General features: G+C 42.7%; 1 protein-coding gene across 1 annotated transcript in view; it reads right to left on the bottom strand.

The window, feature by feature from the left end:
* ttll7 (tubulin tyrosine ligase-like family, member 7) overlaps positions 1–17,627 on the bottom strand; it is a 184,839-nt gene that overhangs the window by 67,597 nt on the left and 99,615 nt on the right. The window contains exons 7-9 of the mRNA XM_060941574.1: positions 17,140–17,356; positions 16,653–16,817; positions 7,632–7,790 (exon numbers count right to left, since the gene is read on the bottom strand). Coding sequence (XP_060797557.1) covers positions 7,632–7,790; positions 16,653–16,817; positions 17,140–17,356 — 541 coding nt within the window. The remainder of the gene's footprint in view (positions 1–7,631; positions 7,791–16,652; positions 16,818–17,139; positions 17,357–17,627) is intronic.

Genomic DNA, 17,627 nt, shown 5'->3' with positions numbered 1-17,627 from the left:
GACGAACCACATCTAGTGGAGAAAGTGAGGCTTCTCGAGTTACGCTGTTTGGGCGTCCTCGCTCATGTAAATGCCCCAAATGTTTTGAATGTCAAAGGGAGGTAAAAGCGGTTGTCGAAAACCCGGGGAATTAAGATAAGGATCGTAACAAAAGCTGCCTTTTCTTTCCGCACGGCACAATGCGGTGTGCCTGACGAGCTTGAACGTTTTGCCCGAGCTGCGCTGCCTCCTATCATGTTCCCAGCATCCATCTGACGAAGACAGAAGCACTAAAGAATCATTTGAGCAGGTGTATGCTTGGACGCTCTGTGCAAATATTAGACGGTGTTTTTAATTCGAACTGGAGGATTTTTTGGCTTCGGTTCAAATGATTAATACTGATACGCGAGTGATAGTCCTGTTCCTCTGTCTGCCTGCATAGACAAAACTGTAATGGCTGACGATATTAAGATATAAATCTGAATAAAGCCTATAAGGCTGAAAAACAGAATAACGTCGTGATACAATTACCAAATTTAATGTGAAGGACATTACCGTGAAATATGTGCCATGCAAGAGAAAGGGGGAGGGGGGGGGGATAAACCCTGTTCTACATTTATACATCATCTACCTTTCAGATGAGTGTGCATATGTGCGCAAAATTGATTTGGGACATAGTTTCGCTCCCTCGTTAGGTTTGCTTGCACTCGGGAGTTCGCAGGCTGTCTGAAGCCAGGCAGGAAAAGGGTCTTGCTAACACCGTTAGAGGCTGAGGGCTGGGACTGCTATCAGAGCGGCTGCCTAATCTAGGCTGACACCAATCAGGCAAGCCAAGACTCGGTGATGGAAACCATCTGCACAAGGAAAGAGAATCAAATAATGCCTTGGAAATATTATTATTATTATTATTCATACGTTTTTTATTAATTTGCTTTCTAAAAATCACATTTTTGTTGAAATCTTTGTGTACACATTCATCCCTATTACAAATAATACTGTTGTTACCTTAACCTCCTAAGGCCCAAGCTGTTTTTTTACATGCATTTTTTATTTCTCTTTGCTATTTGGGCTTATCAGAACCTGATTAGAATAAAAACTAAGCATCATCTTTTGATAAGATGTACTTTTAGAGAAAAAGTATGTCCACATATGTGGATTCTCGTGCCGAATTTCTAAAAAGTGCTGTCCACGCATGTGACCGCTAAGCCCTAGGAGGTTAAATTACATTCTATATTCAAACTAAAATCACAGCACGATTATTGTCCGAGCGAGACATTATTTATTCGTTACGTATCGAATACCATCTTTCACACCCATGTTTGGAAGTTACAGTGAGTCCATGCTGCCTCGACTGAGACATGTTTGGAGGTGTCTCCTGACTAATCTCTCGAAATCGGAAATAAATGTGTACTGCTGTAAATGTAGCGTGAAAGAGAAACAGCTTTTTTTTCCCCCCCTCTGTGTGGAACTTGCGGGGATGTTAATTGATGACAGTTTGCGGTGGGCTGCTAGTAGCACCGAGAGATCATTAGCACCGAAGTGTAACAACTGTATCTACCACTGTTTGCACTCTTCCTCATTCACAGAGGCTCCAAGACCCTATGAGGACCCAGACTGTGAGCTGCAGCTTCATTCAGCAAACATGGCCACGGTCTGAGAACTACACGTCTCCACCAAAGAAAGAAAGAGAGAAACAATCCATGCGTGTTTCAGCTTTCAAGTTCCTATAAAGGATTTATTAGGGAGTTTATAAAAAAAAAAAAGTGGAAAAACGCAGGGATAAGAAGAGAATTTTTTTTTTTAATAATAAAAAAAATATTTACTATTTGGAATGCACTTCATATCCTGGAGTCAATTGGAGGGGAATGGAAAAGGGTGGAAAGGAAACAGGATTTTTTATTTTTTTTCTTTAAGCACTTTGGGTTAAAGGATTTGGGTCATGTTTTAACTGGCTGACATCCGTGTGGGACAGAAAGAAAACCTGGCGTGGATTGTTCAGAAACAAGTATTCCATAAATCTATAACACCCCTCAACACCACCACCCACACACACACACACACACACAACACTAAAAAAAGAAAGAATTCTAGCAATCGTGGGCCCCAGCCATTGCTGAAATTACAGTCCTGACCTACATTTTTCTGTGAGTCTGAGATAAAGAGAACACAAGATAGACAGACAGACACACACACACAGAGAGAGAGAGAGAGAGAGAGAGACGGGTGGGGGGAAACAGTGTAAACAATACTACCTTATTATTTACATGATTAGTCACTTCCTGTTTATTGCTACTGTCTTAAAAGAGGCTCGTTTTTTAATAAGATGCACCAGACAACCTTTTGTCTCCAATCTTCTGCATCCACATACAGTACCTGAGCCATGTGCTGCACCCTGTCCTGTTCCAGTGTACACTCTTAAAGGGTGAAGCGTTTCAGATTAAAAATGTATCATTAAAAAAACACTTCAGGCACTGACTCCATTATCCAGCTTCTCTATTCACTTTGACCCAAAGAGTGAAATTACTGTACATTTAGGAGCTCGAATCGCAATACAAACATTCAGGCATTCAAGGTCAAAGATCCATTTATCCCTTCTGTTTCAGAAACACAGATTTTCTTTAGTACATCTACAATCAACAAATGAACGTATATAAAATTATATAAACTGACGTTATTAAAAACTAAGCCTCTAGAAAATAACTGCAGCATACCGCAGCAGATGTAGTAAAATCTTAGGCGCGAGTACATAAACTTTCCAGAGAAACAAGACTTTGCTTGCAAGATTTTCTCGTGTTTCTCTGGAAACGTGTACCATGGCAACTTACAAATTACACCTGCTGGTTCACTGCACATCCTTCTTCTTCCTGATACGTACAACACTTTAATAGGAACACCGGTATGCCTGCTTATTCATGCAGTTATCAGCCAGATCATATGGCAGAAACACAACGCATAAAACCATGCCGGTAAATAGCTTCAGTTAATGTTCACATCAAACATCAGAATAGGGAAAAATCTTGATTTCGGTGACTTTGGCTTGAGCAGAAACACTTCGTTCATGAAAGGGGTTGGAGGAAAATAACCAGGTTAAAGTTCCAGCTGACCAGGCGGCTAATGTCTCTCAAATAACTACTCTTTCCATCCATGCTGAACAGAAAAGCATTTCTGAATGCGCAATACACCCAGCCTTGAGGCAGACGGGTTACAAAAGCACAAGACCACATGGGGCTCCACTCCCATCAGCCAAGAACAGTAAATCGGAGACCACAGGCTCACCAAAACTGAACGGATGAAGAATAAGACCAAAAATAGGCGCTTTTCCAATTTAGCTGAGCTTACACACACACACACACACACACACTGCACTTTTAAAATGTTCAATATTTTGTCAATTAGATTTTATGTTAATACTAATATCCATGATTGGTATCTAGTACACTGCATCTAGATATATTACAGTAATATCTATCTTTACTGGATATGAGCAACCGTGCGCTTTGATTGGCTACTCTACTGCTAGGATATCAGCTCCTATATCGTGAGTAGAGAAAAACAAAACGGCAGAGAGCGTTGCTGAACCAGCCGAGGATGAAATAAAAACACTACTCGAAAACAAAACCCCAAAAATGACCAAGTATTTAAAAGAAATAAATAGTGAAAAAATACCGGGGTTTTTTCCTCCATTATCTCCTGTTCCACACTCCAGCCCAGTCGGTGGCGGTAATGCACCTTCAAGTTGGTTTGCAAACCGCCAAAAAAACCCTAATGAAGAAGAAAACCCCAAAAAAATACAAAAAAAAAAAGAAAAGGCAACAAAATATGGAATAAAATTATTTGATGGTAAGAAAGTATCTTTTAACTTTTCAAGAATTATTATTAAAAGTATGTTTCACAAATTGCTCCTGTCATTTCACCGGTTCGTTTACATTCCAAGCGGAAATGATTTGGTTGGACGTTTTGTATAAAAGTTTTTATTTATCAAATTTGCAAAAAATAAAAATGCTCCGTTTCTCAAAATCCAGTGAATGTGGACAGAATAAAACAGTTATTCGACTCAATCTCATCATACGTGGTTTATAGCTGCTATCAGCTCATGTATGAGGGGCGGCACGGTGGTGTAGTGGTTAGCGCTGTCGCCTCACAGCAAGAAGGTCCGGGTTTGAGCCCCGGGGCCGGCGAGGGCCTTTCTGTGCGGAGTTTGCATGTTCTCCCCGTGTCCGCGTGGGTTTCCTCCGGGTGCTCCGGTTTCCCCCACAGTCCAAAGACATGCAGGTTAGGTTAACTGGTGACTCTAAATTGAGCGTAGGTGTGAATGTGAGTGTGAATGGTTGTCTGTGTCTATGTGTCAGCCCTGTGATGACCTGGCGACTTGTCCAGGGTGTACCCCGCCTTTCGCCCGTAGTCAGCTGGGATAGGCTCCAGCTTGCCTGCGACCCTGTAGAACAGGATAAAGCGGCTAGAGATAATGAGATGAGCTCACGTACGACTCGATTTCGTGGAATAACTTAAATATTCGTGATTGGTATCTAGTGCATTACATCCAGATATGTTACAATACTATCTATAACTATCTAGTATATTATTTCCGCTATTTAAAACTCTATTGAAATAGAGTACAGTGTATTTGTAAGACCTTTTAGTTTTATCAGATTATTTTAGGACAGGTGTTCGAGAGGACACACCTGAGCGGCTGTACTGAACTCTTCTCACCGTGATTAGATCGACAGAGAGAGACTTTGTCAGAGATGCTTGCGCGTCAAATTCTTTAAACAGATTCTGGGCTGCGACAATTTGTCATGTGCGTTGAGTAATACTAGAAAAACTGGATGAGGGATAAACCAAACAAAAAACTGGAGGCCAAATGGCTTTATGACGTTTAGTATAAATACTGCTTTATGCAGTGTTCCCCCATATACTGGCTTCTAGGGTATTATTAGAGATGAAAGTGGAGCAAAGAAAAAAAAAATCCTGAACTTTTGAAAGTCAAACTAAGGGGGGGGGGGGGGGGGGGGGGGGGGGGGGAATGTCCCCCGAAAATATTGCCGCTTTTCCACTACCAACGTGGCGGAGTTGGGCTGAGCCGTGCCGTGCTAAGTTGGGCTGAGTCGAGCCGAGCGGGGCTGTTGGGGTTGCATTTCGACTACAACCGCGCTGAACCGTGCTGGCTGGAAGTGGGTGGACACATTGGGTGGAGTTAGCGAAAGTGGGTGGACATCACAAGATGTCGTTAGGCGGCGCAAACAGTGACATCAGTGATCTTTTAAGCGGTAGTCTCACGACCCGGATAGTAAACGATAAACATGGAGTCGTTGGTGTTGCTGGTCTTGGTGCTGTGGCTTGTTGTCACCGACAACGCCAACAGATACTGGCAAGAGCGTATAGATGAGGCGAGGCGCATAAGGCTTCAGAAATTCTCGTAATTCTTCTTCTTCCGGGTTTACGGTGTTTACAGATCCCAGCGTGCTCGCGGGGCGTGTGGGCATGTGAGGACACTCCTCCTCACCAATCAGTGCACAGGGGAGTCTCCCCTCACGCCCCTAGCCCCACTCGGCTCGGTTTGGCTCGCTTCAGCCCCACTCCAAAACCGTGCGAGTTTTGGGTGCTGAGTAAGGCTGAAGCGAGCTGAGTCGCGCTGCTCTGAGGTAGTCGAAACGCGAGCCGTGTCGGGCTGAAGTGAGCTGAAAAAGGGTAGTGGAAAAGGGCCATATTTTAATAACGTAACACGCAAAACCCTGCCTTCTAGTGCATTTTAGTACTTATTTTCACTAAAACAAGTTATAACTTTTAAGCGTTTCTCTTTCATGTAGATTAATGATTAACATGTCAAAAATATCAAATTTAATTCCCCGAGTTAATGAGTAATTTTCAGGAGTGCATTTAGAAAACGCGGTGATTTTCCTGCTACACAGTTCATTACTTTGAAAAAAAATCAGACAGTTGAAGGTAAACTCAGCAAAATCCCAAAACAGTGCTGTTAAAAAGTAAAGGTCTGTTCGAGTTTCTAAAGCTTTCAGGTTTCAATGTTGGGGACGTTGAGCCTCATTCATCAATCTTTTAGTAGAGTTGTGCGTTTGCAGACGCTAAAGTGAACTAAACATTTCCAATTCAGATTTATGCGAGTTGAAGCCAATTGTTTACATTAGTTCGTATTGTCTGTAAATTTAAACACACCAATGAAGACCACATTTCTCATAAATCAGGGGCGTAGCTAGGAGTTTTCAGGGTGTGTGTGTGAGACACACTGACTGGCAGCCTGAGTACATTATGTAACAAAAAATAATTCCCATTGCTAGTTTTAGGCAGCTTAGAAACCGGCTCTTCCATTATTGCTGTTTCTTCCACGGTTTCTTGATGTTGTGTTCTAGAAACGGCACTAAAACTTAGCTTCGAAACCACAAAATGCAACTTTGATGGAAAAGATATATAATAAATTGCTGACCTCTCTTCACGTCGAAAGAAGGAGGAAAGTTTTGCTTGTTTTGACATGGTGAATTATTAACACAAGAGGAAATGCTTGTAATTCATGACTAAAAAGACTGCAGCTACACTGGCAGCTTGAACACGCTTTCTAGTGCGATTGTGTTGCGCTTGCGTAGAACGGTGTCAGTCCTGCGCGCCTTAGCTCGTGCACCTGAAGGCGTGCCTTGGACGCGTACACCTAACGAGCTCCGGCACGCGCACCGTTAACAAAGAACACCTGTCTTTAATCAATGAACTATGTTTAGGCTATTTAAGGACCGCGCCCATGCAAGGACGATGCGAAGTATTACGCCGCGTCTAGGAATGCGAAAAATCCAAAAAATAAAATTTCTCCATTCGGAAAACTGGAGATTTTCAAGAGTTTTGTCAAATATCTGGATTTCCGGGTAAATCCGGAAGACTTTCATCTATAGTATTATGGAAAGCCGTTTGGGATTGAGACTTGTGTTCATTCATTCACCTTCAGTGGTGCTTTATCCTCATCAGGTTCAGACTGGACTCGGAGCCAATCCCAAGAACACTGGGTGCGATGAGATTGAGTGGCCGGGATGCCATCACGTGCTCATTCACACCTGGGGGCAATTTAGCATACCCAGTCCACCTACCACCATGTTTCTAGAAGGCGCGAGGAAACCAGAGCTCCCAGCCGAAACCCACACAGACACGGAGGAGAACATGAAAACCTCCACACGGACAGTATGCTGAGCTTAGGATCGAAACGGAGTACACATCACTGATGTTCACATTAACCGCAATCTGTCGCTCTCGCACCTGCCCCACCTCCACAAACACATACGGCACAGTGGTGTAGTGGTCATCACTGTCGCCTCACAGCAAGAAGGTTCCGGGTTCGAGCCTCGCAGCCGACGGGCCTTTCTGTGTGGAGTTTGCATGTTCTCCCATGTCCAGGTGCTCTAGTTTCCCCCCACAGTTCAAAGACATGCAGATTCGGTACAATGGGGCCACCGTAATTGGCGCAAGCTGTAGTGGGTTCCCAGCCATAATGTATGTACATATATAGATCTTGCTATGGCAAAGCTAATAAGTCAAAAAATCAAATTAAAATCACATACTCGGGACCCGCCCCCTACAGTACACGTTTTCATTTTTTCTGCAAAAATCAAGAATGGAAATCTAAGAGCAACAAAACAGAATAACAACAACTACTGCACCTCCAGCAGCCACGGCTTGAGTTTGCGGTCGAGGATGATGTCAAAGCCGAGGACCTCGAAGCAGATGCTGTCGCTCCCTGGCGGTTGTCCAGGACGGCACATACGGTACGCATGGAGCACATGAGGCTCGGCCACGATCAGTGTCTTCACCACCAGCTCCTGCCGTAAGAACAACAAAAAAAAAAACACACACAACAAGAATCACACACAATTCAAATTCAGTCTTAAAGTAGGACTATTTCCACACCAAATCACATCTCCTGACTTCGAGGTCATGTGAATAGCAAGTTTAATGAAGATAAATGTAGGTGTGAATCACGTACAGATCAAATCATTAGCATCACCATTTAGCAGCAATAATGAATTCTCCTTCACTGTGTCCTAACAGGAAATCATAACAGAATTGCCACTAGACATTTCTAAATGAATGATTTTTAACATTTTCAATCAATCAATAACACGCCCCACCCCAAATTCTTTTCGGACCGCTATTTACAAAAACGAAATTGTTCAGCTGAAGCAACACTGTGTTTTCACCTACTGAGTACAGAGCAGAAGGACTGAATTGTGAGTGTTGGGTTCTTTGGTCTTTCATCATCAAGGTCTGTTTGGGGGTAGGTGGTTCTGGTTGGGAATGTATTTATATCACTGTGTATGTCACAGGCATGTAACAATGTACCGTATGATGATAAATCGCGGTACAAATTCATTACGATTTGAATTGATGAGCCACGTTTATTAAGCTGCGTAGTCTCTTAGGTTTTCCTAGTTGTAACTGCATCAATTAGACTGCAGAGCAATTGCATACAACAGAGGGAACAGACGCAACTTCATCATAGGCAGAAGTAACACAGCTCTAATGCTGCGAAAACAGCAACACAAAAAAACAGATCTAAAATGGGAAAGAGCTGCTGTACGGGGCGGCACGGTGGTGTAGTGGTTAGCGCTGTCGCCCCACAGCAAGAAGGTCTGGGTTCGAGCCCCGTGGCCGGCGAGGGCCTTTCTGTGTGGAGTTTGCATGTTCTCCCCGTGTCCGCGTGGGTTTCCTCCGGGTGCTCCGGTTTCCTCCACAGTCCAAAGACATGCAGGTTAGGTTAACTGGTGACTCTAAATTGACCGTAGGTGTGAATGTGAGTGTGAATGGTTGTCTGTGTCTATGTGTCAGCCCTGTGATGACCTGGCGACTTGTCCAGGGTGTACCCCGCCTTTCGCCCGTAGTCAGCTGGGATAGGCTCCAGCTTGCCTGCGACCCTGTAGAACAGGATAAAGTGGCGAGAGATAATGAGATGATATGAGGTGCTGTGCGATTGGCTATACAAACAGATTTTATCAAGAAATCAGTGCAGACTACCGAAAGCAAAAGAAAATGGATGTAGTACAAGTGTTCATAAATGTTTATTAAGAAAAGGCCTAACTGTTAGTATTTTATCCCATTTTTAATAAAAGGAGTATTTTAGTTTATAGGCTATTATATTAAGAAAATGAAAGGTTATTAAGAAAATGAAAGGGTTTTTTTTTCCTTTAACAAAAGGAATATTTAAAGCGAGACGGCCTTTATATTTCATAAAATCAGTGAAATTTAGTTCCCTCTGAAATTTGGTCATTGTGATGTTTATTTCTGTAACATCTCACAAAATAATCGGGCCATTCTGTGACTGGGAAGTTATTTAATTTGAGGGGATTCTTGAGCAAATAATGTGCATGAAATCGCTCGCTTCGTGCAGTCAAGCAGACAGAGGAAGTCCGTGTGCGCATGCGCAGGTTTACCTTCTTTTGGGTCTTACAGCAGCTGGCATCCACAGTGTTGCATTACTGCCATCTACAGGTTTACCTTGACCGTGCACTGACTGTTCCATCATTCTGTCGCTAAACGAACAGCTGATCACACCGAGGTGCTCGCTGACCGCCGATATTTATTTATTAGTTTGGTCCTGCGTTTCCTTTCCTTCACAACATCTTTTCTTCTCACTTTCCGTAACTGTAGTCGGGCTTTCACGTTTCATTCGCATCCTCCATTTTTCTCTCCTGTTTCAAATTTGTATCCCACAATGCCTTGCGCAAACAGGGAAAGCCCACCACGTCATGCATGACGTAGTATTTTGAATTGGGTCACGGTGAAGCAGGAAAAAAAAAATAGCGGAGAATTTAGGGCCACATGGCTGTAAATTCATTAATTGTTCTATTTAAAATAAAACTGGAAATTTGTGACTTGAATTCAGTCCACTAAACAAAAATAATTGGGTGTCGGGGAAAATTCTTTTTATGACCTACACTTGAAAAATCTGAAAGGCAGTCTAGCTTTAATTTGATAAAGAACAGGAAAACAAACGTTGCAGTTTTGGGGAATAAAATTCTCTTCATTTAACTTTTTTTTTTTTTTCAAAAATATCGTGGGAAAATCGAAATCATGAACCAAATATTGTGAACTGAATCAAATTGTGAGCTGGGTGAATCGTTACATCAGCATGTTTCCTGTGCATAAAATAATTAGTCACTGAGCTGCCAGTGTATCAGGTATACCCAACTTGTATCTACGCTCATTGACCATTGTATCAAGTAAGCCTGCCATATTGGTGCATTTTTTTCCAGTATACAATTACTGACTACAGTCCATCTGTTGCTGTGCACAATGTGTCAACCCCCCCACATTAATGTAATGAATCCACCAATGGAAAGGAAGCACCAGAGGACCACCGCTGACCATATGTTATTTGGGTAGTGATTCTCAGTGAGGATAAAACGTTAGTGCTGGTAGTCTCACATCAGTCCCAGCAGTTAGGAAAAGTCCACCAAGTAAAAATATCCAGCCAACAGATTCCTGCGGTCAGAAAACGATGCTCAAGAAGGGCTAAAGGATTAACACAAATTATGCATGGAAAACATGAGCAAACTAGGAGTCGCAACCTCACGTGGGGTTGTTCGTTTTACAAACAGGGTCATGGGAGAAACGCAATCTCCTCTTTTATCATTTTACAAATTAATATTACCAATATCACAAAGTAGTATCACTAAAAAGGATTTTTTTGTGCTATTTGTTTGAAAAGGGAGTCAAATCAAGCAAGTTATTCACATTTAAATTAGGACTGAACGTGCCATTTTATTATTTTTCACTACCCTGACATGCTGCAGTAGCGTAGGAGTTCAGCAAAAAAAAAAAGAAAAAAAGGCCACATCCATCTACTAGCTCCTCAGCAACACACTGATTGACTCACTAGAACAACAGAAATCCAGAAACCGAGCACAAAAAAAAAAAAAAATCCCAAAACATTTTTTGAATATGGATTTACAAGTGCAATAGTAAAAAATAACACGCAAAACAACAATGCGTCATGTGTGGAGTTTCAGTTTGCTGCAAGAACAGTACTGAGTGCTGAGATGTGTGTGTGTGCGCTTTGAAATTGTCTTTGAAAATGATGGGTTTTCTTTCCAGGCTCTCAGCTGTGTGAATTCAGTTCCTCTTGCCTACATTAAGTAATATGCCATGGTATAAGGGGAATAACACACTTCGGGCCATGTTGTTATTGGAAAATAATACATATTATCCTATCCACATTCACTGGATATGAGCAATCGCACGCTCTGATTGGCTACTCTGCTATTAGGATATCAGCTATATACCGTGAGTAGAGAAAAACAAAAAGTGGCGGAGCGTGTTGCTGAACCAACCAAGGACGAAATAAAAACTCTACTCGAAAAAATACAAAGCAAAATATGGAATAAAAAGGTGTCTCTTTTTTCATTTTTCAAGAATTATTATTTTCGCATTTTTCACAGATTGCTAGTGTCGTATCGCCGGTTTATTTACATTCTAAGCGGGAATGATTTTGTCGGACGTGTTGTATAAAAGCTTTTCATCTCATCTCATTATCTCTAGCCGCTTTATCCTGTTCTACAGGGTCGCAGGCAAGCTGGAGCCTATCCCAGCTGACTACGGGCGAAAGGCGGGGTACACCCTGGACAAGTCGCCAGGTCATCACAGGGCTGACACATAGACACAGACAACCATTCACACTCACATTCACACCTACGCTCAATTTAGAGTCACCAGTTAACCTAACCTGCATGTCTTTGGACTGTGGGGGAAACCGGAGCACCCGGAGGAAACCCACGCGGACAACATGCAAACTCTACACAGAAAGGCCCTCGCCGGCCACGGGGCTCGAACCCGGACCTTCTTGCTGTGAGGCGACAGCACTAACCACTACACTACCGTGCCGCCCTATGAAAGCTTTTATTTATCGAATTTTCAAAAAATAAAAATGCTCCGTTTCTCAAAATCCAGTGAATGTGGATAGAATAAAACAGTTATTCCGCTCAATCTCGTCGTACGTGGCTTATAGCCGACGAGGCGCGTAGCACCAAGTAGGCCATCAGCTCACGTCCGACTCGATTTCATGGAATAACTTAACTGTCTCGGTGTAGTAACAGTTATTGCATTCTGGAACTCTGAGCCCAATGTTTACTGTCTCCACTATTTCTACATCTGATTTCTCATTAATATGAAATTGAACGCTGCTGGAAAATGGTGACTGAAAAAAGACGCACTAACTAACTACTCACAGGAATACAGAACTAACCAACAAATTAGCACCAGAATCACAAAGCACAGGACAAGTGTTCCAATATGAACAGATTTACTGTGTCTCAGGTGGAATTTTCCTTTAAAGAACCGGTCTGCTAACTGGCTCGTCATGCATTTGGGTTAAATTACATGAGGTGCCATTTGCTAGACTGCCATTTTTTTCAGGCAAGCAAAATGTGGACTTGCCCTGTGGGCTAGTTAACGAGTATATACAGTAATTTGTCCGCCGTTCTCGGTTTCAAGTTTAAACAGGACGAGGAGGAATAAATGCTTAAAACAACAGCAAGAACCAGCCACATGGCGAAAACGTGGCGAGTGTCGCATTCACGACTCGCAAGAATATTCCTCTTTTCTGGAGCAAACGAGCCTAGTGAAACAGCGAATAGCTTTTTTTTAGCTGGCATGAGAACTTGATATGAATATACTAAATAATAGAACGAGCCAAATGAGAACAGAATCTACAACGTATCTAAGCAGAAGACAAAAAGACATGCAGGGAGGAGTAAAAAAGGCGATATTTGCTGGTCAATTACAAAATCCAGCAGGATTTTCAACCTGGTAAAGCAGGCTAGCAAAAGACAACGGGAAAGCAGGATTGCTAACGGCTGCGTATTCACATCTTCACGAGTGTCAGAGAGGTGAAGGGCAGTTACATGAGTGGGACAGGTTGAGGCCGTCTACTGAAGGTAGGAACGCTGCACTGAGACACTGCAGTGCTGACAGATGAGCTAGTAAAACACAAGCACAGGACGAAAATAGAACAGCAAGGAAAAAAAAAAAAAGAATGACAGCTCAAACTGCAGTCTGAAATAAAAACACAGACGAGAAAGTTCCCTGGGGGGTAAAAAGGGTAAAGTGAAATAGCATGTAGCCAAAACGTCAGGCTAAAGTGGCTACACAGAAACATATGGGCATTTTTGATTGAAATAACAATGGACGTTTCATGATGACAGATCAGGCTAAATATACAGCCGTCCGCAAGACCGTTTTAATTCAACATGCACCGTCAACACGGGTGTATAAAAAACAAAATGCACATTTTCTGTGAACTGCAATGTGTTAAATGGTGAAAAAAAAGGAAAGGAAAAAACAACACACACACCTCACTTATGTGAGGCACTCTGGGAAAACTTCCAAAGAGTAAAAAATACTCCGGTTTCAGCTAAATGCATGGTATATTTGATTTACGTCCCTCATCAAAAAATATTAAGATTGAATCTCAGCATAAACTCACTGGAAGCATCCATGTTTGTTGTTTATGTCAGAGCGACCTTTGACCTGTGCATATGCAATGTACCATGCTATTGCTTTTTTTTTTTTTTTTTAATTTATCTAGCTACTACGCCATCACCTGCCTCTCTAGGCATGATAATACATAGATCTACACACACACGCTCGCGGAGCCACAGCTGTGACTCGAGTCGACCGTATAGCTTGAAATTGTGATGTCGGTTCATGGTATATCCTAGTCTGGCTCTGCGAGCATTGGTCTGGCACAGATATTAAGCCCAACCGTTTCCCAAAGTACGTGGTTGACCCGCCTCCCTGAAATGCCTCAGTTTGCTACTGGTCGAAGCCAGAAAAGGCTGTGACGACGCTTAAACCAATCGCATCACTCTTTCCTCTGACGTATGTGACGCGACGGAAACTGCTTGAGTAACAGGAAGAAGATAAATACCTCCAGGGCTGCTCTTTGCTCCGTTTTCAATGAGAACTTCCCGTTGAATGCTTTCAATACAGCATCTACCGCTGTGTCAAAGGCTTGCCGCTGCTCCATGTTCATAATGTTTCTAGTGAATGAAGCGCTTCCAGCATAGATTCTGTAAACAATCTGTGGCTTCTGGTCGCAGTTCTACTACGTCGCTGCCTTGAACACGCCTCTACCCAGGGCCGTTGGAGATGCTCAAAGTTGATTGGCTCCCGATTTTTCGGGAGCTTGGAAGAGCTGGAGATAGCTTGCCTTGCCAGACTAAGTTCGCAACAGCCCCCCGTGTTGCGTCACGCTTAGGATAGGCGGGCCCAGGCTAGTATATCCAGCCCTGCATCCGAAATCGCTCCCTACTCACTATAGAGTGAGTTTTCCATTTTGTAGCGCTGTCCGAATGTATAGTGAGAATTATCACACCCTGTACACTGCACTCAAAGTATCCCACAATGCATCATGAAAAGTAGTGTACAACCGATGGTCACTAACCCAGCGATATATCCCATCATGCATTGCGGTCGCGCTGAAAGAAATCAAATCAAAAGCCTCGAATTTGATTTAATAAAAGGCAGCGAAGAAGGAAAGGATTCAGCCTTGATTTAAAAGAACTGAAAGATGCAGCAGACACAAAGTATTTATTAATGCGGGAAATACGCTCGGTATGATATGGATTTATCACAAAAACACATGCACGTATTTATTATTTTGAATGAAAACCCGCCAGCCGACTGATCTGGCACGTTTTAATTGTGCGACAGTAAGGACGTAAATAACGGCGTGGTGGAGTAGCGTCCGAAAGTGTTCTCATTTTACCAATGAGCTCACTATATAGTCCTCTATATAGTAATTCCCTATATAGTGAGTAGGGAGTAGTGAGCGAGTGAGTGGTTTCGGACACAGGGCAAGATACACCATGACTGACTCACACATATCCATATTTTTTTGCTTAATGTTATGTCACATGAGCCATCCTTGGCCAATCCTTACACAGGAATTTTTTGATTATTTATATATATATATATATATATATATATATATATATATATATAAAAAAGTCCTTCCCATGCCATGTGGTGTATAGGATGGCACCGATCTCCGTTTCCGTAGCCCTTGGCCTCTGGCATATTACATACACTACCGTTCAAAAGTTTGGGGTCACTTTGAAATGTCCTTATTTTTGAAAGAAAAGCACTGTTCTTTTCAATGAAGATCACTTTAAACTAATCAGAAATCCACTCTATACATTGCTAATGTGCTAAATGACTATTCTAGCTGCAAATGTCTGGTTTTTGGTGCAATATCTCCATAGGTGTATAGAGGCCCATTTCCAGCAACTATGGCCCTGTTTACATTATTTCGTATCAGCGGATCATCAGATTAACGTTTTTAAAACGATTCGCGTACACACGCAAATAGCAGGAAGTGAAGTCCGCGCCGTTTTTCAGCAGTCGCGTCACATGACCAACGTGGCATGACCAACGCCAGCGAATCAGGAAGGTGGATGTCACAGTGACGTTGTCCAATGACGATGTCAGCTAGAGCTCAGCACTGCGTATCCTCGTTCCTCAATGTTTACACAGCACCGGACCAGATACGTACTGGGTTGAATACGTGGGCCCTGGCGGATTCAAATTGTTCCACCTGTGGAGTCGTTTCCCGGCGTTTTAATGTGCACGGACAGTGCATCCGCAACGAAAACGATACGGTCTAATGTAAACACCACCTATCACTCCAGTGTTCTAATGGTACAATGTGTTTGCTCATTGCCTCAGAAGGCTAATGGATGATTAGAAAACCCTTGTACAATCATGTTAGCACAGCTGAAAACAGTTGAGCTCTTTAGAGAAGCTATAAAACTGACCTTCCTTTGAGCAGATTGAGTTTCTGGAGCATCACATTTGTGGGGTCGATTAAATGCTCAAAATGGCCAGAAAAATGTCTCGACTATATTTTCTATTCATTTGACGACTTATGGTGGGAAATAAAAGTGTGACTTTTCATGGAAAACACAAAATTGTCTGGGTGACCCCAAACTTTTGAACGGTAGTATACGTAGCTAGGGTTACAGTGGGGGGGGGTTAAGTCCTCTAGTAACTGCGAGAGTTTGACTTCCCACTCGCATCTGTATTGCAGCGTGCCTTGCCAGACGGCAGTAGGTTCGATTTTTATGATGGCCTTTGGTATGACCCGACCGTGAGTAAAACCCACGATCTTCTGATCGACAGAAGGACACTCTAACCACTAGGCCAACTCGTGGTGTGATATACATGTTGTTTCTTTCTAGCTTTGTCTCAGCTGTCTGCCTACAAAGATCCTGTCGGGTAAGGAGAGCCAGTTTAATGAGCGTTTTTGTAAAAACAGGCAGTCTGCTTAAAGATCCTCTCTAGCGAAGTGTGAGTTCTTCATGCAGTGAATGTCAAGCTTTAATCAAATCCTCAGATAGTGATATACTACAGGCAAATGTTTAATCAATCACTTTGTAATCAAATACTGGCTGTCAAAACATCCATGATGCTGTTGCTGGAAGAGAATCTTTAAGTGCAAGTTGCTCCACTTCAGGGGGTAACCAGATGCTATAATTTTACTTAAAATGCCATCATTTTGTTTGTGGTTGAGATGTGTGTGAAAGAGGAACGTATTTCAGTTCAGCAGAGCCACAGTCAACATTTCACCACGTCAAGGGTTCCTCCAGACCGTCACACACATCATCTGGTAATGCAGCAAGCGGACTTACGGAAACGTCGCCCCAGAATTTGGTGACGTCGTAGTTGTTGATGCGGAGAAATTCGGTGAACCAGCCGATGGACCTCTTGCTGCCTTTGTCTACGGTCTCATCGCGCTCAAAATTCTCGTTGTGTTTGTTGACGGAGTAATTCGTCAGGTGCATGTATAGCTGACTCTGAAAGAAAGGGGGGGGGGGCAGAAAAGAAATCAGCTTAAGCAGCAACCGTTAGCATCCATTACAAAAGATTTGTTGGCCTATTAACAACAAACGAGGTTTGTATGCTTTATTTGCATGGCTGTGGTCACACTTAATATCACACTATAATTGTATCCAGATGATCTTCTGATAATAGTCCTATTTCCATTACGCATGCTTCGGTCCTATAAAGCCAGTGGCAATATCGCATATCAGAAGGTGTCTAATTTAACAAAGAACTGCTGGAAGGAAATATTAAGCCAAATATTCACACTGCTCTGACGATACGTGGCATTCTCACCAGGTTGGACTCGTTCGGCGTATGATACTTCTCCGTCCCCATCCGCACCAAGCCGTCATTGTACAGGAAGATCCTTAAAGGGTCGCAGGAAGTGACCAGGATGTAAATGCGCAGGTCAAACTTGTATCCCTCCATTAAAAAGGGCTTGTCCAAGTACTCCTGCACGATAAAGTGGTCTTGTGCCGGGAGTTTTTCACAATTCCGAATCAAAGATATACTGCAAGAGAAAATACACGTATACGATTTATTTATTTCCCAGGGAAACGTTCCTGAAATACATATTTAAGGAACTGTTTTGTGTGCTCGTACTGAATATGAATCTCTGTAGTGTAACAAAAAGGCTGGGGTTTATTACGTTGACTGCCTCTGGTGCTGGTTTCTAGACCATGACTAGGCGCAGGTTAATAGGATCAGACATCACGGACCATTTCAGCCTCTGCAATCATTTATTTGCTTTGGGGAGCTTGTCGCCGCCACTCAGGCGTTAT

Source organism: Neoarius graeffei, chromosome 15 (assembly GCF_027579695.1).
Source record: "Neoarius graeffei isolate fNeoGra1 chromosome 15, fNeoGra1.pri, whole genome shotgun sequence".
Taxonomy (NCBI): domain Eukaryota; kingdom Metazoa; phylum Chordata; class Actinopteri; order Siluriformes; family Ariidae; genus Neoarius; species Neoarius graeffei.
The sequence above is the reverse complement of the archived record's forward strand: the minus strand, read 5'-3'. Positions and strand labels throughout refer to the sequence as shown.